Here is a 24,020-nt window from a genome sequence, read left to right on the forward strand (position 1 = left end):
AATCAGTTTCCTTCCCGCTTAATAAGGAAACATTTTCCACTGCCCTTTTATGCCTGGCTTACTGGCATTGTGCTTTCTGCTTTCAACTGACATACTGAATGTTTCTCTCCTGCCCAAGTCTTATAGCTGTCATTAAGTTTTCCCAGAGCCAGGCTTGGACCCACAGGGACCTTCTCCACTACAGTGGCTCCTTGGTGGTCTCCAAGGAGCCAGGTGTCCTTTGTGCTGCCCACCTCTTCTGTCATTTCCAACTTCCCTTCCCTATCAACCCAGACTCTTCTCAGGGTGAAAGGAACTCCACAAATGCCAAGACAACACAACTGGAAGTTTTGTCTCTCCGGTCAGATTCCCATGCCAGTCTTGTCCCACACATCACTATAATGGTCCAATCACAGTGCAGGGAGGGTTCTGGCATACTTTTCATGGAGGTGTTTCCATGTGTGTTCTTCGATAATTAGGGATAGCTGTGGGTTAGACTCTGGGGAGCATCCATTCCAGGAAGACAGGATCAGGAAGAAGGCTACAGATCCCAGCCATAGCTTGGCTGTGCTTTCCATGTCTAAAGCATGCCTCCTTGGGCCACTGGAGTCATCATGAGGAGGAAGGTACACAGGAAACCTGGGCCCAATAGCCCAAGGCTAGAGATGCTGGGACAAATGTACTTTCATCCACATCTGTCTGCTACCACTGCTGTGGCACTAGCCTGTGCTGGCACACATGTTATCTTGAATGATATGCTAGGGAGGTGGCCATAATTTTGCAGATATAGAAATCAAGATTTAAATAGAGGAGGGTATTTCCTTGGGGTCACCCAGCTGAGAGTCTATAAGGCTCAACTTCCATCAAGCTCTCCACCTCTTGGCACCCTGACATCACAATCTAACATCACTACATCTGGGTATCACCTGCTGTTATTTACTCAATGTTTTTCTTTAAATGGATTCACTCTTTTACTTAAATAACTGTACTTTAAATGGAAAGCCAGAGTCACTCACAACAGACAAAAGTAATCTAAAATATAGAATAGCATAAAGGAACTGCTTTTGCTGCTAGCTAGGGCCTGGTATCTGCACAAGAGCCAGGTGAAGCCACTCTCTGTTAAATGGTGGGGATTAGAGCCTGCTGGAGGTTGTGAGATTTTCTCACAAACTGGGATTTTCTCCTTGAAGGAAAAGGGTTGAGAGAAAAATAAAAGGATTACTATCTTCATAGGAAGGGTTAGCTCTGTTCATGACTGCCCTCAGGCCACCTTGTATGGTCTGGTAGCTGCACAGCCCTCTGTTGAGAAGCTGGGCTTTGTCCCTACTAGCTCCTGGGAACACAGAGAGGATGCACAGGAAGCCTAGGCTCAGAGGCTCTCTTGGCTATGATGCCCAGGGATGGGACTCTTGGTCTATGGTGTCAACACAGTACTTCTTGTCCTTAGGCCAGAGGCTGCCTCTTGTCTCAGTAAAGTGGGTCAATCCCATCCTAGCTCAATTCCACTTGCTTGTTCAGCAGGGTACCTACCCTCCACCTCTTCACGCATTACTCCTGAATAACTCAGTATGTGTGTCTGGGCCCGAGGTTAACTACCCTCAGATCTCTGTGGGCAAAGTGATCTATCAGCTCAATGTAATCAATATTCGCTCAGAATCCAACCCCAATGTGTGCCACCCTGTATAGGGCAGCGGCACACGGTGGGGGGGTGGTGGTGAGCTGAGTCTGTGCATTAAAGAGCTTATACTCTGGTTAAGAAGACCATAAGTAAAAAGACCATAAGTAAGAGAGCCAGGCTATTACTGATAAAGACAAGCTCTGTGGAGACAAACATTCAGCAAAGATATAGAATGGCACCAGTCCTCCCTGGTTGAGGATGCAAATAGCCTGGGCAACTCCTAGAGCTGACCCCAGACAGGGCAGATGGGAATTCTGTAAGTTTCCTGTGGCTCATGGCAGCCTGGTGGGGGGTATCCTGAAAAACATATCCACCCCTCTGAGTAGGGGGTTCCAAGCCTGAGTGCTGTCCCTGAGAAAGTTCAGGGACTCTGGAAGAGGATTCCCATTTGGGGAAGTAGGCTCTTACTTAGTGTAGGTAGCTTTTGTGGATGGGCTGAGCACCCTTGGGCAGGACTATACAGGGGAACCAGGACAGGACAGGGGCACCAGGACTCCTGGAGCAGCAGTTTTCCTGGATTAGGGAGAAGCACTTCCATGCTACAGCACATGATGCCATTCAGACAGGCTTTGTGAGGGTAGAACACAAAACCAATGTGCACTGGAGTGAGTTGGGCTGGGATCTGTACCCATGTTCGTCTTGGAGGTGGGGACATATGTTCATTGCTTTTCCAGTTTGGCCATGTGAAATGTCCTCATTGAATGGCTGGCTGTCCAGCTCCTCAGGGGCCTCTGCGTAAAAGACAAGACTCCCATTTCTCAAGACCACATCCCAGCACTGAGTAGTGCCAGCAAGGAGCAGGTGTTCAGTGAGTGTCAATAACATAGCTACATACATGCACACTGCCTTTTGGCTTACTTGTGTCTCTTCACCTGTCCAGTGTCACTGTCTGCAAGAAGGGCCTGAGGGTTTTACGTTTTTGATACAGCACGTATTTGGGGACTAAAAAGTTACATCTTTCTGAGGAGATAAAAACTCCTGTTTGCCTGATGCCAATGACAATGGACAAGGAATGGGGACAGGCTACATTCCTAGGAATTGCTCTTTGGGGAAAGACAATCTGCACACCTTGCCCCTTCCTTCCTGGTTCCTGCTTCCATGGCTACATCTCTTTTCCCCATGCCCCAAGTCCACAGTGCCCTGCTCCACCCTATTTGGCTGAGAAACCCCCTTTCAAACGACTCAGGGAGAGCCTCCTTCCCTTTGAGCCTAGTGGACTCAGTCTACACTCACAACTCAGCCCAATGTAACCTTGAACCAAGTGTGGTGTATGGCTGGGTTAGTAGTGGGACTTAATCTCACCTTGGGAAGAGAAGGCAGAGATATCCACACACAGGCCCTTACCAGTCTTGGAGCCACTGGCTCCTCTAGAGGGGCCCTCCCTGACTGCAGTGTGTGTGTGTGTGTGTGTGTGTGTGTGTGTGTGTGTGTGTGTGTGTGTGGTTTCCTCAGGTTCCCCACAGCAGGTTGGTCTGGGTTGCTACCCTGACTTCTCTCCCCCAGTTGCCAGCTCAACTTCCCTCGAAGCAGGTGCTGTGTGAAAGATTTGCAGAGCAGATGGATGGGTAGATGGATGAACATCAAAATATGTTTGTAAAAGAAAGAGCTCAGAAGCTTCCCCAGCACTCCCTTTGAGCATGTCACCTAACATGACCTCTTCTAAATGTCTGTGGCAGAGGAGTCACAACGCAGTCCATGCTGAAACTTAGGCTCTAAGGTCTCTGTTGACCCATGAATAGCTCCTGGAGCCCTCATGCTCCTAGGATTCTGGGACCCAGCTCTGTTGGGATTCTACGGGCCCCCCTGTCTGCCTGCATCCATGCCCAGGCTTCCTTTGGTCCTCTTGCTCCTCTCCACAAATACTCCTCATATGGACATTATACCCACCCCTCTAAGAGCTGCAGGCCAGTCCCTTATAGATCTCAAACTCAGTAGTTTCCAGCTCCTTCTCCTGTGTGGGACAAGAGTCCTCCTGAAGCTTCTGCTAACCATTCCACTCATTCTCCCACCATCCTGGAGCTTTCATTGCAGGAGATTCTTGCTGCCTACTCCCATCCTAGTCAGAGCCAGCCCCTTTGGAAACACGTTTTTGGCCACTTCAGACATTGCTAAATAAGATGGGAGCCTTTGGGAGCAAGGGCAGGGGCAAGTGTGGGCTCTGCATGTAGCACACCCTGGGCTAGGGCCTTGGCAGCTTTGGCTCTGGGTAAATTATTCTGCTGTTCCTTGTGTGGCCCTTGCCCCACATCCTTCCATGCTATAAAGCCCCACACTTCCCTTCCCTGCATGTTGCCCCTGGAATCTTTCACTCGGGTGGTTTGGAAGCTCTAAGGATCCTTTGCCTCCTAGGGAGAGGAAAAGAATTTTCAGGTTCACCTGTCCTGGGAGTTCTGCTATGTTGCCATGCATCCTCCTCCTATTTTTCAGCCTCTGTGGCCTTGTCTCTGCTGCAGATCATGGTTTACTACCTTTTCAAATAGACTGGTCTCCCCTCATGCAAGAAAACAAAAAGCAATAACACACACACACATAAAACAACAACAACAACAAAAAAAACCAACCACCAAATAAACCAATTTGCAGATTCCAACATTATTATAGGAATGTTTCTAATATCCATTAATGACTGAAAGTTGTCATCAAAGTTTGGGCTGCTGGCTGGCTAGCCTACTGAAATGTTATAGCAGGGAGTCCTAAGAAATCATATATAAGTACTTTTACATTTGCATACCAAGGTCTGGAAAGGGCTGAGATCTTTTTCTGGAGCACAGGTTCACATTCTGATATTGCTGGCACTGTCCTTATATAAACCACAGCACACCTTGTGCCATATCCAGTTGCTTTTTCCACCAATGAGGTGGCCAAGTTATCAGAATAGATTTTTAAGACTTCTTATTCCCAAACTTCTGTCTCATCCACATCAAACTGACCATAGCTTCTAAGGCTTTCTGAAGCATCCATTTTGATTTCCATAAAAGCCCCCTTTATGCTCATTTTCTATCAGTTTATGTAACATTCAAGGATGTAACTATAGTAAGGAAAAACTGTATAAACAGGTTTGAGACACCCAGCCAACTCAGGGGTATCAGCAGAAATACTCAGGGGTGCTTGGCCTACCACTAACACAGGCCAGCATGCTTCACAGTGAGAATGGAGAGTGCTCATTTATCTAGCAAGTGCTGATGACACAGAGAAAAAGGGCTTTTGCTTGCCAAGCTTTCTATAGTGCTTGTAAATGACTTTGCATTTCATTTATCACAAAATCTCCCCCAAATATTTGAAAAATGATAGCATGTGCACGTATAAGATATTACTGATTGAGGCTTGGGAACATGTGACTGTGTTTGTGGGTTCTTTGTAGTCACTCCATGGTCACTTGGGCCCAGACCACTGGGTTAGTTTCTCCATGCTGTACTTACAACCTGTGGTCTTGGCACCACAGGCTGGCAGCAGGTCTCCCCTTAAAAACAGGCCTCCTTTCTTTGTCTCCTCTAAGCTCTCTGCTTATTTTGAAACTAGAGTTCAAGCAGATGGTAGGAAGGACTAGGGTTAGTGTTCCCCCATTTGCAGACAGGCTTCAACCCAACTAATGGCTCTGCCTTAGTTGGGCAGGTCATAGCCTATCAGAGTCCCTCTGCTAAAAGTTGACATTAGATGACCAGGGAGGCTCTTCCCTGTGGCCCTGTGCTATCTTAGCTCTGGACGCCCTCTGCCATGTGTCCAGTCTTCTGACCCACAGCCAACAAGGCTCAGTAGATGAGAGGTGACAGCACTACCTGAGGAGCACTGACTTACGAGGCAATGGAGCCAGATGCCTCTCTGGGCCAGAAGTAAACAGATAAATTAAAATGGAAGGTTCCACTTATCATAGGAGCTGTGACGGGGAGGAGGGATATGACAGTTAAGAGAAGAGGTAAGGAGTTTCAATGGGAGCCAAAGGAATTGCTGCCTGGGGCAGCTATGGTCCCAGGATCCCCCAGCCCTGGCTTCCCTAGGGAAGGTTAATTGCTGACTTTCAATGAGGCTCCTCAGCTGGGTGGGAGTCTGATTTCTCCATTCTGGACCCCTGCAATTTCCTGTCCTTACCTCTGAGTGTGATACTCCCACCCTCAAACCATGGTTGGACTCTCTCTGGTAAGAATTCCACGGGGCCAGATGAGTGACAACTCCTTCCCAGGACCTTTCTATTTCTCTGCAGCCCCTTTCTTCTTTCTTGCATCTGGAAGGTAAGCAGCACGCCCTGTCTATCAACTTCCCCTTTTCTTCCTTGCTCTGGCCCACAGCCTTCTTCCCAAGTCTCCTAAACTCACTCATGTACTAAGACCAGCTCATGCGGGCCACGAGCCAGGAAATCAGAAGCTCTCAAAGAAGTACAGATTCCCTCCACCCTCTGTCTCAGGAAGAGCCCAGGAATATGCATTTTTCCAAGCACTGTAGGTCCTTCTGAGGCCAACAGCCTGGGAATCTGTTTCAGGTAACTCTCAGTAGCTGGCACCAATTCTTCTGCCTGTGATAGGCCACCCCTAGGAGTGTCCAAACCTGCAGCTGCTGCTGAACCTATCTTGATCAGGTCCTTAAGAGGTAGAAGTTGAGCAGAACATTCCTGTACCTATGATCAATGGAGGCATAGCATCAGGAGAAACCAACAGAGGAGACAGAGATTCAGGAAAGGGCCAGGGAAGAAGCTAGGCACAGTGAGATTCCAGCCGTCTTGACCGGACCCCACAAGGAGCTCAGGAGGCAGAAGGACTACATAGTTGTCCCACCTTGAAGGAAGTGGGTGGAACCTTCCAGGCATCTCTAGGACAGGAGACATGAAGGACTTAAGGGAAGAAGTCTGATGAGGGGTGCAACCATGAACTATTGGGACTGTACTTGGTGATCAGTGCACCCACAGGAAGGAATCCTGGGGCACTACAGCATCCATAACATGCCTGGCATACCTTCCTTCTACCTTCTTCCTTTCTAATAGGGTCTGGAGCCTCAGGTCAGGGCTGGGCCAGGTTGGTCTCAAGGGAGTCTTCAGCTGACCTTCTGACCCTGTCCATTAGGAGACCATTGAGCTCATCATGCCCAGCCAGCCCCTCCTCTGGCAGTCACTTATCTATCTCCTTGTTGTTCCCACCTCCCTGTAAGTGGTGCTCCACCAGCAGACAGGGGACTTCTCATAAAAACAAGAAAGGACATATCTCTTTTGTGCTTGAAGTTTTCTGTCCCTTGCCATCTCACTTCAGAGCTAGGGTCATAGTTCTTCCAGGGTTCTGGGCTGTGGACCAGTCCAGCTTCTCTAATTGCCTCCCACTATGCTCTCTACCTCCCAGAATCTGCCACACTGGTCCCTTACTGACCTCCCTACTGATTCTCCAGCACATACGGCTCACTCTCAACTCAGGGCCTTTGCACCATTCCCCCCAATTCAATGGCTTGGATGTCTCCTTCTCAGGAGGCTACCCTACTTATCCTATTTACAACAACCCCAGCCTACGCCACATATCTTGGTCCACAATGTTTTAGCCCACAGCACTGTCCTTCTCTAATACACTGCTGCATCATTCACTTAGGGTGGGCACTATACCCTTCCCAAATTATTCTCATAACAATGCAAACACCACTGTTTGCTCCCTGACACATCCCACATGCCTACAAGCACCTGGCATAAAGCAGATACTGTTAAATCAAGCCCAACACTTTGTAGTGATTGAATGAGGGATGGGTTAACTTGGTGAAGGGAGAGGACAGCTGAGGATATCTGAACAATCTTCTGAAAAGGCTCTTGGCCTTCCTTTGGCTAGATATAGTGGATGGATGGCTAGTTGACCCTGATGCTGCCCCAATGCTGAGCTCCCAGGTTCAGGATGTCCCTCATCTTATAAATTCTTTGGGGCTGGATTTCTATTGCCATATGGAAAATGTACCCCCACCCAACCCTTCTTACAAGCCCCCAACCCTAGCTGTCTTCTTGTGCCAGTGACAGGGACATTTCCCCAAACATGGCCTACCAGAGTCTGATACTGAAGTCCATCCTTCTGCCCCAGAACATAACCAGAGTCCAACGTCAAGTAGTGTGTATAGGGGGCGAGTTCAGTCAAAGAACTGAGCTGAGCAGGGATGAGGTGCCAGCATGGCCATGATGCTCCCTGGAAAAGGTAGGTAGAACTGGGAGGACAAGAACAATCTCATCAGTGCCTCTGTACAGTCTCTACCACAGGGCAGGGCAGAGCTGGGAATGTGCGTGTGTGCATGGTGTTATCGTAGAGGAAATCGATGCCTGGCACCAGCCCAGTGTTTAAGGGAAATGAATAGATTTTGGCCGAGGACAAAGAGAGTTTGATTAATCAGAAATTGGATAATGGAGGCAACACTCTAATTATTTTTCTTCCTAGCATTTTATCGAGAAATATGTTTGCACAGCATTATCAGAGGTAACAGAGTGGGTGAGGGGGGCAATTACTCTAGAGAAGACCCTGGCTTAGGGCAGGCCACCCACACTCATACTCACTAATGGGCTAGATGTCAGGCCAGATAGCCAGGATCCTGGTAGTCAGTCCACAGAGTCATAGGAAGCAAGAAGGGTGAGTAGTGCAGCCTGCTGGGGCAACTAAGGCCAGAAAGGACATGCCATATAGGGGAAGGAGAGAGGCACAAGGGTAGGCCCTCAGTCAGCCCAAAGCCCCCACCCTTATGACCCCTTTCCACCCTGTCTTGCCAACTCAAGCCCCACTCATCAGGCAGGAGCACCAGCCCTCCATGGGACAACCACCAGCTGCGGTCAAGTTGCCTTTCCCATGGGTCCAGAACATGCTGGAGCCAGAACAAGGGAGGTAGGTATCTAGTTCTTTAATACTTTGTCAAGGAGGGTATTCAGAGCCTCCCCGCCCCCCGCCACCAGGAATTTGAAAGGTTTTCTCACCCAGTGAAACCTGACAGACCCCCCTAAAGCCAAGGTCAGACAGGAGCACTGGGCTTTCCACAGGATACAGAGACTAGGTCTCTCATACCTTTAGCTCCCCCTGGTCACTCTGCTGCTCCTTATTCCAATGTTGTCCCCACTTCTATAACATCTACAGCCAAAACCACACAGTTTTATACCCATCTTCTGTGATGATCCTGTCTATGCAGATAGGCAGGTTTCTTGGAGTTCCTTGCTGGAATAAAACTCAGTGCAAGATTTATAACCAGGAGGAGGCTCCTGAATCTTCAGAGCTTAGTGGTTGAGTCAATCTCACTCATTCACTTGCCCATTCATTAATTCAGCAGGTCACTAGGCCTCTAGGTCAGCAGGTCACTAGGCCTCAATGTGCAGAGAGAAGCTACACTGGGCCAGACATGGGGCTGGACCCAGGGGCACCGAAGGGAACAAAGTGTCAGCTGAGATGGGAACAGACATTCAACAATGACCCAAGCTGCTTGACACTGCAGATGTCAGCTGGGGAAGTGTTGAGGAAAAAGGAGAGTACTTATATAATTAGGGGGGTCAGGTCAGTATTCCCAAGGAATAAGAGAGGGAATGAATTAAAGTTGCTAGGCAAGAAGAGGAGTAAAGTAGTGAGGCTGGTTAGTTGTTGGCAAATGTGTCTAAATCCTGTCTCTCCTGAACCAATTGTAGATATTATTACCCAGCCATGACTGCTTCCTCTCTGAGCCACAACACAGCCTTAGAATTCTCTTTAGCAGAGTGTGCTTTGGGTGGTCATTCCAAATCTGGAATAAGAATTGAGAACTACATCAAAGGCCCAGAGCTTTTGATTTAAAGGTGAGGAAGGCTGGGGGTACAGGTCAGCAGTATAGTACTTGCCTAGTATGCACAATTCCCTGGATTTAAGCCCTAGCAATGAATGAATGAATGAATGTGAAGAAACTGAGGCTCAGAGACTAAAAAAGACTCACCAGGGTCATCTTTATAGGGAGAACCAGGTCTTGGGCCTTGCTTTGCACAGAACTACCCTGCATCCCTGACTGACAGGCCCTTGACCCTGGGGCACAGCGGTTACCTGGAAAGGCTACTTGGCTCTCACCATGTTCTTTTACTTCCATCAGAATCTTGTCTCATCCTCTTGGGACATTTTCCCATAAACATACCTATGTGAATCCCCAACATCTGAAAAAGGCCCCACTGAGTCACACCGTGAACTGAGGAGTCAAGTGTCAGTCTGAAGTGTCTGATTCAATGTGAGAAACAAGGAGGGCTAGGGATGTGGCTCAAGCAGTAGCGCGCTCGCCTGTCATGCGTGCAGCCTGGGTTCAATCCTCAGCACCACATACAAACAAAGATGTTGTGTCCGCTGAGAACTAAAAAATAAATATTAAAAAATTCTCTCTCTCTCTCTTTAAAAAAATAATAATAAGGAGAAACAAGGAATCCACCTGTCTCTGGCTCCAGAGTGAATCATGATCAGGCTTGACATGACCCGGTCAGTGTCTATGTGTGGGGTTGTGTGCACTGGGTGGTCAAATCTAAGGCAAAAGGCACACTTTTCTGAAACAGAAGGTTGAGCTAGAGCAGCAATTCTCTAACATGAGAGCACAAGCCTGCTTTCAGTTCCTCTCCACGACTTCCTGGGTGCCAGCTTGGGCACACTGGCTTTGGGAGCCTGGTTCTCAGAGGTGAACACAGCTAAGTCCTTGCCTCACAGAGCTTATATTTAGGCCCAGGAAAGAGACAATAAATAAATAAAATAGTTGGTTAGACTGTGGCTAGTGCCAAGGGGAAAAAGAGCAGCAGGAAAGGGGCACAGGAACCACGTGAGTGTGGACATAAACATTGTTCTAGAGAGGTGGCCTCAAGTGAACATGTAATTGAAAGACCTGGAGACCCTCCCTTGTGTATGGCCTTGTCTGAGAACCATAAGTGAGAACAAAAAGCAGCTGTGAGGACCACCTGGCACTGCAGAGAAACTTGGCCTTTAACACTGACACACAGAAAAACAACTGAGCAACCAGAAGGGAGCAATTTTGGGCAGAAACCAAAAAAGTGCAAAGATAGATGGTGAGGAGCCAAGCTCCCGTGTCATGATACCATGGGCCCAACTGGCACAGTAAGCTTTCCTAACAGCAAAGGAACACTGGTGTTGGCACAGAAGGGGCCTCACAGCCCAAAGAGGTGTAGTGTCAGACCTATGGCACACAGGTATAGGAAGTCAGCCCAGCCCCTGAACTGCCCCCACCCCAGGGGTGTGGAGTGAGAATGGAAACGGATGGATGGAAAATGTTCAGGGTTTGCTGTAGCCCACCAGCCTACCCAGAGCAGAGTCAGAACCTAAGAGCTAGCAGCAGCGGCCATGCCAACTCTAAATCAGCAGGTCACTAGGCCTCACCTATCATCCTTCTTGGGACCAACGAGGGGATAGAACCAGGCTAAATAGAAGGAAGCTGGGTCACCCTAGGCTAATAAGAATCCTCTGGTTTCTAGATAACTTCCAATAAGTCTGATGACTAGACTCACTGAGCCACTGAGAAAAACCAATTCACCTCTCCAGATCTGTCTCCTTGACTATAAAAATGAGATAAAAACAGGCCTTTTCTGCACTTTGGTTTGTGAACTTTGGTTCCCTGGAAGGCACTTGGCTATAAAATCCAGGGCAGATTCTATATACTCTCTTTGCTAACAATTGTATCTGGGCTCTGGGGAAAATATGCACATTAGTCCCTACTCCCCAACCCCAACACTCTGACAAAGTCTGGCCTTCACAACTGACAGGAGCAGCCTTGCTGAGGGGGATCAAAGCTCAGACCAGACCTCACCTAGGAATCCTGTCCTGGTGGTTCCCTATCCCAGGGGCAGGGAAGGGCCACTTGATAGTGCAGGGGTACTCTTCTGAAAGATATGCTCTGACCACAGTCCACCACAGCCCTTGGACAGGGTCTGTTTCTGGTTCGAGGCTGCTAGAAGGAATACCAGTCTTGACACTATTTGTAAGGCCCCTCCCAGCACTGTGGCTTTTAACAGTCTCGCTTCTTAGCACTTTCTGATGGATTCTCCAGGGACGTCTCTAAAAGAGAGTTATACCTTAATTTAGAAGCAAATAACTCAAAACTCCGTGATGTAGCAGGCTCCTGTGGAAGAGAGGAATTTAAGGAAGCCATTGTGTGAAGCTGTCGGCCATGCTTGCCCAGGGCCTGCTGAAGCTGGACTTGCCTCCTGCTACCTTCTACCTAAGAAGCTGCTGGCTACTGGTGGTCCATAGAGAGAGGGGAAAGACATGACAACTCAGAGCAGGCAATTTTTCACTTAATGTGTAATTTTGGGCTCCTCAGGCCAGGGGCCAGGTCTGGGTCTGACCAACTCCAGAAGCCTACCTGTCCATTCAAGAGAAAGGAGGAAGGGCAGTGGGCATACCACAGGCCCATATAACAGGCTTTCCTTCTCTGCCCATCATAGCCCCAGAATTGTTTTCATAGTCTCCACAATCAGGTCAATCTCATGGGCATGCACCTAGGGAATAACACAGGGCCCAGTGCCAGGAGTAATTCTCTGTTGTCATCGCCTTGAGATGCTTAATAATTTCTTAATAAGGACCCTATAAATTGTGCAGCCAGAGCTGCCCATGTCACTCATTTCCAGGCACCCCCTCCCAATGGCAGTTTTTGACCCGGGAGACCTGCCAAGCTGGTTGCCTCCTTCTCCAACCTCCTGAGGGGCTGTCATGACTGTGCTCCTATCTCATTGGCTAAACAATCTTCAATCTCCATGCTGGCCCTTTCTGGACCCCTTATGCCCCCAAGGGACCTCAGTTGGTTCTAGGCTTCCCACACACCTTGATGCCAAAGACCTCAAGTTGCTACCTCCAACTTTGCTTTTCCCTCTGACCACCACTTGTGCTGATGTTTATTAAGGTCTCAAGTCTATCTCCGGATTCCCTGCCTCTCATGAAGAAGACTTTTGCCAAGTCTTCTTCAGTTAGTGCCAGCTCTGTCCTTTCAGTGGCTCAGATGAAAAACCTGCTGGGCTTGCATTTTCTCCATTAGCAGTCTGACCTGCCACTCTTGAAAATAAATCTCCCATGCAGCTACCTTTCATCACCTCTATTGCACCTAGCTCACTGGAATGTTACACAGTTCTGAAAAGCTTCCAGGTCTTAGCCCCAGCCCAGTTTATAATTCTACATTAGCAGAGATCTTTTTTTTTTTCTTCTTTCACTGGAGATCAAACCCAGTACTTCATACATGGTAGGCAAGTGCTCTAACCCAGCTCCAGCATAGATCTTATAAAAGCCTAAATTAGTTTGTGTCTTCCCTCTGCTCTAAACTTGTCTAGGTCTTTCCACCTTACTGGTACATGTGAAGCTCTGCTTGACTAGCCTCAAGACTCCACCCAAGCCTCTGTTGCCCCTCTCCTAGGTGTTCTCCTTTGGCCACCTCATAACTTGCCCATGACTTTTCTTTTGCACTGCACCAAGCCCTACTCCAGAGAGATGCCCTCCTTCCTTCTTCTTCAGTGTTTGGCATGGCATGACACTTACTTACCTGCACTCAGTTACATGTGTTACTGTCAGCTTCTGCCCATTGGAAGTGAGCACTGGGAGTGGATGCTACATTTCTACTGTACCCCTGTGCCTGGCACAGTACCTGGATCATGGCAGATGCTGGTACATATTACCTCAATAAATGGATGAAGGCCACATGTAAGGTTCCATTCCTTGGGCCCTGTAAGGAGGGCTGTGGTCTCCTCCAGAAGCATCAGAGGTTCCTGACAGCTCACTCCCATGAAACTTCTTCCCCTGCCAGTGTGGACATATGCAAGGGGCCAAATGTGTGGGAGGGGATCTAGCAGAGCACTCTTGGCTCTGTTTATAGATGAGGACAAAAAAGCAGAGAGAGGACAGGCCTGGACCAGGGCCTGATCTCATATCTTCTGATGCTTACACTGGAGTTCTTGCCTCCAAACTCAGAGGCATAAGTCTGGGTACTCCTGGGCCCCTTCTAGTATGCACAAGCTGTAGCATGGCCTCTGCTCAGGGGTTCTGCATAGGGCCAACCTTTGGTGTCTGTTCTGATGCCTCTGTCCAAAGGTTTCCCTAGTGGCCTAGTTATCCCAAGTTTTATTCCTGGGGTCTTCAGGAGAGCAGTGAGCTAATCTGCCTCTTGCAGAGTTCCTGTAAGCCAGCTGTGGTCAGCAGCAGTAACAAGCATGCCTCTATAGCCATACAGTATCTTAGGCTCCTGAGGTTAGTGTGGGCTAGTACAGGGATGGCCAAATTGTTGCCTTTAGGGAAGGAAGGAGCACACACTGTCATCCAAATTCACACACCAATTAAGTGGCTAGTCTGAGGCCACACTTTCACCCAGCCTACCCCAGCATTCAGCATTCCTTCTTTGAAAAGGCCCTCTATATAGGCAACCAAGGCAACCAAGTTAATCCAGACAACCAGATGTCTCTGGAATCACAGTAGATGTTCCTGAGGTCCAGGAAAAGGCACTTTTCCTCCTTGAAAACCAAGTTCAAGAGGCTTGGGACAGAGAGGGGGAATCCATTCCCTGTGTTCCAAACCCTGAGGCCCATGGCAAGCCCCTGGAATGGGCCAGGTGATAGGCACAGAACAAAGCGGCTTCGTCCCGTTCAGCCCAGACCACATACCCCATGAGGGCAAGCAGGCCCTGTTCTCTCTGCAGCAACCCAGGCCTCAGCAAAAGTTAAGAGAGAGTGTGTATGTATGTATACATTCACATTTGAGGATGGGCACACTACCAAGATAAGATCTAGGGTAGAAAGTAACATTGGTCTTCTGAGGGGGAGGAACTACTCTTATTCACCTCCTGTCTCAAAAAATCAACGACTATTACAGGAATACACAGGAAGAGTTTCAAATCAAACGCAAGCACCTCTTCATCTCTACAGGAAGAGGCATATTGAAGGCACACCACTTCATCCAACCATGACCTGTCCCTCTCCACTCCCAATGGACACTCCTGAACTACCATAGTCACTGCTCTCAATCATCCATGGCCTGAAGGCAGTAACCAGCTAAGCTTTATCCCCAAAGCAGGTGGCTCCATCCTAGCTAAGAAGGGGGCTGAGTGAACTGGTTACCCAGTGCCTTGGCCCTACCCAGAGGCAAGGTGCCCAGACTGCAAGGAGCCCTCTCTAGTCTTTAAATTTCCTTCCCAACCCCACTCCAGCTCAAGAGGTCACAGAATTGTTCTCCTTTTATAAACAAGGAGGCCACCACAGCTAACAAGCAATGGGTCAGTCCACTTCAGCACCTCCCTCAGTCCCTTGAAGCCCCCATCTACCTTTCTTGCCAAACCTGACTTCTTCCTAAGCACCCTCATGCTCTCACCAGAATCAACTGCCTAAATAACTCTCTGGGCCTCCATCCATTCTCCCCTATCCCTGCACTGTACCCATGTCCACTCCAACTGTACCCATGTCCTTCAAGCTCCAGTTCAAATGTCACACTGCCCACAGGCAGGTCTGACCTGAGCCTGGGCTCTCTGAGTCTCCTCCTGAGATCCCTGGACCCACACTGGGAGCTAGGTTATCTTTGTATAGTTCACTGTGGGGATGTGAGTCAGTCCTGGAAGGGTAGGCCTAGTCCACTCCCACCCTGTCCACACCAGCGCCAGGCCCTGAGGGAGCAAGAGCTCAGTAAATATTTGCTTAATTGAATTTGGCCAAGGAGCTTCCTCCAGACAGGAATGAGGGCAGCAGGACCAAATCCCCAGGGCAGGGAAATCATTTGGGCACAAAGGAGCAGGTCAGGGACTCAGCCGCTTCCCCAAACTAGGCAGATCTTGGCTACCAGGAAGGTCCCTCCACGTTCAGATTCAGACTCCAGGGAACCGTGGCACCGCCTTCCTATCCTCTTCTCTTGATTAACAGGAGCCTCAATTCTCGGCCTAGGCGGATTCCTGCCATCGTCACCCAGACCGGCTCACCACCGCCCTAAAGACAGCCCCTTTCATATGGACTGCAAGATACTGAGCCCCAGTCCCCAGGCCCTCACACCCCTCCCGCAAGCACCCCCGCCGCCTTTTAAGGGAAAAAATATTGAGCCGGGAACATATTACAATTGCAGCAGGTCGATACTCATCTCTTGCCTCCAAGGAACCTGCTCACTGCAAGAGTAATGACCAAAAACTGCGAGCCTTCTGTCCCCGGGCCCAGGCCTCTGGGGCCCTATCTTCCTTTCCGGTGAAGGCCACGCGCCGGCGCTCAGGCCAACTGGGGTCGTCTCCTTTTAGTTATCCCTAGAGGGAGATCCCACCTCAGCGTAGCTCCCGCAGGTCTCCCGGCCGGGTTCCGCACTGGCAGCCGCCCAGAACGCTCCGCTGGTTCGGCGCGGCATCCCCGGCGCCCCCTGCCCAACCCTGCAGGCCCGCAGCTACCATCTCCCGCGGGTTCCTCGGCCCGGCGCGCCTCCCTTCCTTGGCACCTGCTCGGCCGGCGGCCGCCTCCCACCTAGGCCAGTCATCCCTGCCAAGGCGACCCCCAACCCGGAATGTTCCTAAGCACAAAGGTCCAGGAGGGGCCCCAGGTGGGGGTGGGATGAACACCCCGGCAGCGCCCCTGACCCCTGGATCTCAACCTCGCTCATCGGGGTCGCGGGTGCGCTCACTCACCTCCTGGCCGCCGCACGGTGCATCTGATGAGCTGCTTCGGGTGGGGCGGGGCGGGGCAGCAAGCGGGAGCCACGGCGCCCTCGTTCCGCAAGACGCGGGTGGCGGCGCTCGCGCGGGGACGTGACCGGACCGCGGGCGGCGCACACGCTCCAGCCGGCCTGGCTCCCTCCGCCAGCCTCCCGCGCCGCCGGCCGCCCGTCCGCCGGCGGGTCCTCCCGCCCCGCGCCGCCGTCGGCAGGGGGCGGAGCCGCGAGCGCAGCGCGTTGCCGGGCCAACCGCGGGCGGGGGTTGTCGCGCGCCCGCCGGGCACCAAGAGCCCGGCGCCACCGCCCCGCCACAAGCGCCGGCTCGTCGCCCATTGGGTACAGACCAATGACGGACGTTCCAATAGTCCAATGCTTCCAGATAGGGGCGGAGCCGTCGTTCCGCTCTCGCCGCAGTCCTGCACGCTCTGCTGGAGCGGGCGTCCTAGAGCTGCGGTGTGCTCAAGTCTCTGCGCCTACTTAGCGAGACTGATTTTTGCAGCCAGGTAGGCCGACCCCGAGAGCGGCGATGGCCTCTGCCCTTTCTACGGCGGCTGGCCTCCGCTCGTCTCCTCCCAACCTGGGTTCGAACCCAGCTCTGGCCCATATTAGCTGCGACCTTGGGCAACCAACTTTACCCCTCTAGATTTTCATTTTGCAAAGTAGGGCTAGTGGCACCTGCCCACCTGGATTGTGGCAATCGTCCTGTAAGACGTTTGAAAGACTTATGCGAATCCTAAAGTTTCACACCCATGAAGTTTGTACAGCATAGGAGGGAGCATTAGTTGTCTCTGCTACTCTCGTTCTCTGCAAGTTAGGGGCTCTTCTGGGTTCCTGGCAATACTGGTTTATGGAAAGCTTGTATTAGAAGGGAGGAGAAGGGAGAAGAGGAAAGGCCTAGGAGATAGCCCTTAGTCTAGAGAAGCAGGAGAGAGCCAGGTCCTAACTGGCACCTTTGGGAAACCCACTGAAGGTAATGGATCCTCAGCAAAATGTGCCTGAGGACAGATAGCAAAATTCTGTTTTGAATTTCAGGGGGAACCCATCTGTAGGCCCCAGGGCCACGAACCCCTCATTTCAGTGCTTAAAAGACTCAGGTCAGAGGGCTAAGATATACATGCTGCTCTATCTTTTCTATTCTTCTAGCATGAAGCACATGAATTTTAGAGCATCCCTAGTAAAATGTAGAAACAGTCTCAGCTAACATCTTCTTTGTCACTTTTTTCACTTTCTTGGTAAAATTACTTGGATCACCCCATTTGTTGAGCAGAGAAGCAGTGGAACTACCAGCAAAGGTTGATGGTAAGGCAACCCTAACCCAAGTCTGTGGTCAGATGGCTCTGGCAGCTGCATATGCTGGCCTTAAGATCATCCCATAACCTCCCTGGAATGTTTCTTTTGCTGTGAAATGGAGAACACTGCACTACATATCCTGGGATCACAGCCCTCCTGTGAAGGTGCTGCCTAAACTTTTAAAGACTGGTTATGGTCACAGTTGAGATCAACTAGATGTGGCACAGTGATCCCTGGAGGTGACCAGTGAGGACTAAAGGAATTTAACTAACAGCTGAAGGGCTGCTCTGCATGTATGCCAACCATGCTTCCTAGAGGGTAATTTTGAGAATTAACATAGGAAATGTACATTAATGGGCCCAGGCAGTTTCTGTGGCAGAATCAGGGGTCAGAGTTAAGCTTTTTGCAAGGGCCAAACCCAGATACAAGAGTGGGATAACCGCTTACAACATTCCAGCTATGAGAGCAGAGACCAGCTCCTAGAGGGAACCACTAGGGCTGGCTGTTGCCTACCTGACCTTACCCTGGTGACCACTTGAAAGAAAGTGATGGCTCCCCTGGTGTCCAGTCAATTTTTATTTTCATTCATTTAACAATCATTTAGTGAAGGTTTCCTCAATGTGGGGCATATTTCTAGTTACAGTTCTAGGATATAGACCTGATCCTTTCCTGGTGGACTCTTGTGGCTACAGGGCAGTGGTAGAAAGCAGAACAATAATTTGCCATTATAGTTATAGTCTGTAACCTGACTCAGCATGGACAGTTGGGTGGAGACACTGGGGTTTGGAGGGCATGTGGAGGGGGAACCCAGAAGCAGTGGGGTCAGCTTCCTGAAAGAAAAGATGCTTAAGCTGGGGCTGCAGCAGGAGTGGAGAGGTAGCCAGTGATAGGGGATTGAAGTGAGTTCCAAGGTGGGGAGAACACTGGGCAGGAAGGAGCATGAGACTTGGAGAGAATTCATGGAATACCAACCTGGCCAAGCCAGTGAGCATGAAAGGATGCCCCAGATAGTCACATCTGGTCAGCTGCCTTCAAGTAAAATTGGGGATGTTGGTCTAAGGACCATTGGAGAATTGTTAAATTAGACTTTTTAATGGCAAGTTTTTGTTTCATATTTATTTGCCTTGGACATGGTCCTACAGACCATGTGAGTTGTGCTTCTGGGCATAATCATATAGCAAAAATATTAATTAGTCGAGAAAATAAGAAAAAACAAAGAAGTCAGTTTGTGAGGCCTAGTTCAGCAAAGTGCCTGCTGCAGCCATGGGATCATGGGGAAACTGAGTGTGTCAGTGTCAGCATTGGAGTAGTTATCAGCAGGTGCTGTGCTGGCCCAGGGGCAGGGTGCAGCTGGAGCTTTGTGTTGGCAAGGAGAAAGAGGCCTTGTGACTGAGCCCACCCAGCACCTCCCGGACAGCATGGATAACTGGGAAAAATAGTATCAACCCCTGTCCCAGGAAACTGACCAAACTTTAATTGCAGGTGGCTCCATGCCATGAGCATCCATGACCCCTCAATCCCAGTAGAACTTTCTAGCTCATTAACTATTAAGCCCATACTGGCCCACACAGTATGGCAGTTTGCAGGCTTTCTGTTTCTGCCCATCTGGACTCTGCTGCACCTCTGTAAGGTCTAGCTTCCCTGGGTCTACCTTTATGTACTTCCAGAACCCACAGGATCCTGGAATTCCTCGTCTACAGATGTGACAACCTGTCCCCAACTGACTCTCCCACTAGCCTTCCTACTTCCCTGGCTGGCTGTTCTCTGTTCCCCACCTGTGCTAGCTTCCTAATCCTCACTGTGACTCTCAGGTGGGTTTTTCTGGTTGGTTTCCTTGGGGTCCATGTGCCTCACCCCCACTTGAACAAGCTGTTTTGGATCTGGGTTAGTTATAAATAGCCAGGCCCACCACTCTCCTTTTAGCTAAAAAGCAAAGTGAATGAGCAGAAAGGCACACCCGGCATGCATTTTATTTTTAATCTCCCTCTGTCTCAAAATGAACCTAGGTCCCAGTGCTGAGTATTTCTAGGAGCAGTGGCCCAAAACAGATGCTTGAGAAACAAAACCCAAAGAGCCAAGGGCCCTGGCTTTGTCCCCTCTACTGTTTCCCTTCTGGGCCTCAGTTTCCTTGCCAAGGAAGAGAGGTGCCATGGAAGTGATCACCTCCAATGATCTGATTTTCTGAGCTCATTTCTCTCCTTCTGTCCTTTCCCAAGTGTGTGTCCATCCCAAGTTGGATTGGACAGCAATTTCTTGCAGTTCAGCAACACCTGTCACTGGGTTTTCTCAGGAAGCTTAGAACCAAATGTAAGTGAGGCCATGACCAAGCTCCAGTTAGACAGTTCCCAACTTCCATTGGTATTATATAACATCCTGCCAAGTGGGCTCATTTTAATGCTGAGTAAACCAGGCTCAGAGAGGTTGGATTATGTGTCCAAGACTACACATCTGGGAAAGGATACATTTAGGAGCTAAACCTAGGCTTCTTTGGAAATCTGTGGATATTAAATTTTAAAAAGGAAAGTCTAACATACTTGAAGTAACAGATAACTGATTTCCCTGGGCCCTGAGTGCCCTAAGAAGAAGTGGGGCAGAGCTAGCTGCTCCACCTAGACACCCAAGTGAGAAGCTGGTCAAGGGTACTGGGAGCTGCTGGACAGCAGGGAATGTGCAGAGGGGACAGTAAGAGCTGGTAAATATGCCTGTCTTTCTACTTGCCCTCACCTGGGGCATCTGCCATTTGATGTCCTTAGGGAGTGAGACAAAAAGACTGGGATGATATCTTCAAAGAGGAAATCCCTGGTGCTAATTGGTACTCAGAGACCTTTTGGCTAATTGACCTGTTTTATTTGTCTCTCTAGAGTAAATTAGAAGGTTTAACTAGGGAGGGCAGAAGAAAGAGGTGTTTGCTGGTGGCCACCTCCCTAGGGTCTATAGACAGTTTCTCAGTGGGTAGCATGGCTGCTGGGGAGGATGGGGAGAGGGCCAGATACAAGGCAGTAGTGATGGGTGGTTTGAGTGCATGGGGAAGCGCTCGCCTTTGCTCTTTCTACATCTCAAGGACTTGAGAGGGCTGCTCTGAGAGCCTGGGCCCCTTGGGATACCGTTGGTGCTGGGGTTCTATGTTCTATTCCAGATAGCTACAGGTGGAAATATCCTTGCCCAGGAGGGAAGGAGAGCTGGAAGGAGTGAGGTGGGGCCCATTTGAGGGGGAGTCTTTGCTCTCCCAGGGATAACTGCTACCTTTCAGGCTTCTGTGTACTTGTTTATGTCTGATGTTCCTGAGGCCCAAGTGACCAAAAGGTTAGCACCTTTTGTGACCTCTGGGACCTTATCTCAGCCTCACCCCAGCTTCTGCCATGGCTGCACCCTCAGACTCCTGATGGCTACTCAAGCTCCATGCCAGGTCCTTCTATCAAAGCTTCCACTCTACCTGTGCAAGCCAGTCTGAACGGGAGGCTGTCCCCCAGTATCCTTTTCTGTTTTGCAGGGGCCCGTGGCATTGTCGATAATGGCTTGATCTCCCCACTGGTACTGAAGCTGCAGAGGGAGGAGGAGAAAATCCAGGAGCTTATCTTGGACACGCTGGCCTCCTGCCTGCAGGAGGATGCCACTGAGGCTCTGAGCAGCTGTGCTGTGCCTTTCTTCAAGCAGAAACTTCTCAGTTCCAACAAAAACATCCGCAGCAAGGCTGCTCAAGCACTCATGGCCATCAGGTGAGGCCCAGCCAGGTCACACAGAGTGGCTATGCCCTTGAGCTTCTGCTGAGGCCCAGAGACAACTGAGCTGCTGTTGGCCCAGAAGCAGGCTAGAAGTGGGGCTTCACCCAACAAGGTCTCCCCCAGAACCCAAGGGCATCCACACTGGGCCTACCTCTCCTGGCCTGCTTGTGCAGGGGGAGGAGGGAGCTGGGTTGGAAGAGGACCTTATCTACTATGGTGATCACTGTCCTATTGGCCTCAGAATGTCCTGTATACCAGGAAACTCTTTCTTACCCTCATCTCAGACAAAAAGAGCCAATTGGTCACCCATACTCATGAGGAAGGAAAGCAGGAGTCTCCCCTGCCATAACAATGATAGCCAGTGGTCACTAAGTGCTTATGACACTAGGAATTATCTATAAATTACACATCTAGATAATTCTCCAAAGAAAGGGAATGTCTTCCATTATAGGTAAGGAAACTGGAGCACAAGATCTAATCACTTGCTCAAAGTCACATAGGATAATGGTCTAAATCCTGCCTGGAAACTGAGGTAGCAGGCTTCTTGTCCCCAGGATCACCCTGGGAGGCTTGGGCAGATTTCCAGGCCCAGGCTCAGGCTCATTATCCTTCTGGTTTTTGTCCAGAAGTTACCTTTTAGCAAGGCTTTCTACTTTATTAAAGTGTGGCCTTCCTCCAGCCCTCCTGGCTTCTCCCACCCAGCCTATGTTCACTATCACCCCTTCCATTTTGTTGTCATCCATTTGGAGAGTTCTATGAGGACAGGACAGTGCTCTGTTTGCTGCTCTAGAACAAGGGTTAGATTACCTGGTCCCCAAATGTCAACAGTGCTCAGGCAGAGAAACCCAGATCTTATTGTGGTGTTTGAACCAGTGCCCACTGTGTGCTGGGTGCCCATATAGTACTTGCTGCATGAATGAATTCAGGGAATCCCTGAAGGTGAGCCTAAGCCTCTGTGCCTTGATCAAGTATCTAAGAGTTAAGACCCATTGCCCAGAAAGCCCAATAGTCTCACAAACTCACAGCCAAATGGCTGCCAAACCCATTTTCCAAACTGTGTTTCCATGGAAAACCTATGTCTTTGGGGTGTTATTAAGAGTTCTACAAAGCCAGATGCAGTGGCACATGCCTGTAATTCTGGCTACTGGGGAGGGGGAGGCAGGAGGATTACAAGTTCTAGGCCAACCTCAGCAACTTAGCAAGGTCATGTCTTAAAATTAAAAATAATAAACAAAAAGGGCTAGGGATGTAACTCAGTGGTAGAGTGCCCCTGGGCTCATTCCCCTGTTGTGGGAGTGGGGAAGAATTCTACAAAAATGAGGGTTCTTGGGTGGTAAAGTTTGAGAAATTTTAAATGAATTATAACAGGGTCTTTGCTGCAAGATGCATGGGCACCAATATGTTCCTGTGGGGACTAATAGGCAGTATTTCCTGATTCAGGGAGCCCTTCTTTTTTGGGGGTGAAGTGTTGGCCCTCTTATAGTTTGGAAAACTCTTGGGGAATACACCATCCTATTTTCACAGCTTCACACAATGCCAGCATGAGAAGTGGCCTAAAAGTCACCTTATCTGAGTCTCCACCTGCTGTTGCCCATGGCTGGGCAGCTTACTGCTGTTTGGGGTAGCTTGGCCCTTCATTGATAGCCAACTCTTTAAGTAGAATCAATGGGTCTCACTGTGGTTCACACCCCTGGGTCCTGCTCCTCTGCATTTTGGGGCCAAGGAGAAAATGTCTTGTTTCTTCTTTTGAATGATGGCTTAGGGTAAGGTGACATTGCCCCCTGGCCCTTGGTCTCACCTTCACTGGCAGCAGGCAGTGCTTACCAGTATTGCTACATACCCTGGCCATGGGCAGTCCTGGGCCTTCAGGGATAGTCCCAATACAAGTTATTTCCTCTTGTGTCCCCCTGGGGCAGTCTTGGGTCTTACTCCAGTCCTCCTCATCAATTAGAACCCCTAGCTATCTCCTTTATGCTCCAGCATCCCTCTGGAGGGCAAGAACCAGGTGTGCAGACATGATGTCATCCCTATCCTGGTGCAGTTACTGAAAGATGAGGAAGAAGAGGTGCAGGCCAATGCTGCTGGGGCTCTGATGTATGCCACCGTGACCACTGAAGGTAAGGCAAGGATGTTCACCCCAGGATCCTTCAGGTTGGGTGGGTCTAGGCAAGAGGGAAGAGGAGCCCTCCCACGCATCCTGCCAGCAGCCACTTTGAGCTTTCAAACTCATCTTTCTCATACTCAAGAGCTAAGTATTACTCCCCCAACCATCCACACTGGTCACTCACATTAGGACCTTTGTCCCTTCATACCACTCTTCCCTGGGCCTGGAATTACTGCATCCACTCAGGTCCCTTTGTGAGCTATGATTCTTATATTGATTAGATTGCTATCCATGAATTCTGTTTTCCTGTGGTCTAAGCAAACCCTGGAACCCTTGAGTCTAAGGTGTTTCTTGATCATAATTGATTTTCTCAAATTTGTGGAAGGGCAAATAAGACTACAGTATTATCTTCTCCCATACCCTCAGCCCAGGACTCCCAGATAGTCAGACTTTCATGCTGTCACCCAACTCTGAGCTAAGAGAAGAGACCTGAGCTGATCTCTGTACCTGATGGGCTGGGATCTGATTTCTCCTTCCCACACTTGAGAACCTCTGAAAGCTGTCTGATCTTCCCTCTTGGCCGACACTCATCTGTGCCAGCCCTGTGCCCCATACTTCCTTTGCATCCAACAGAGTATTCACTGAGCCTTGGGTTCATGATC

At 49.8% G+C, this 24,020-nt stretch overlaps 2 protein-coding genes across 7 annotated transcripts in view; one reads left to right on the plus strand and one right to left on the minus strand.

Moving 5' to 3' along the window:
- Gnaz (G protein subunit alpha z) overlaps positions 1–16,439 on the minus strand; it is a 53,102-nt gene extending 36,663 nt beyond the window's left edge. For 3 of the 4 annotated variants that reach the window (XM_005334443.5, XM_078038903.1, XM_078038902.1), the window contains exon 1: positions 16,217–16,439. The gene's annotated coding sequence lies outside the window, so the exon portion shown is untranslated. Of the gene's footprint in view, positions 1–7,656; positions 7,814–16,216 lie in introns of those variants that run through there. The other variant, XM_078038904.1, reaches the window with a different exon arrangement.
- The window catches only part of Rsph14 (radial spoke head 14 homolog), a 91,337-nt gene that overhangs the window by 51,953 nt on the left and 15,364 nt on the right, over positions 1–24,020 (plus strand). For all 3 annotated transcript variants that reach the window (XM_078038905.1, XM_005334444.5, XM_040289345.2), the window contains 2 exons: positions 21,023–21,248; positions 23,235–23,371. In XM_078038905.1, the coding sequence (XP_077895031.1) occupies positions 21,023–21,248; positions 23,235–23,371 (363 nt within the window). The remainder of the gene's footprint in view (positions 1–21,022; positions 21,249–23,234; positions 23,372–24,020) is intronic.

This window comes from Ictidomys tridecemlineatus, chromosome 2 (genome assembly GCF_052094955.1).
Source record: "Ictidomys tridecemlineatus isolate mIctTri1 chromosome 2, mIctTri1.hap1, whole genome shotgun sequence".
Classification (NCBI taxonomy): Eukaryota; Metazoa; Chordata; class Mammalia; order Rodentia; family Sciuridae; genus Ictidomys; species Ictidomys tridecemlineatus.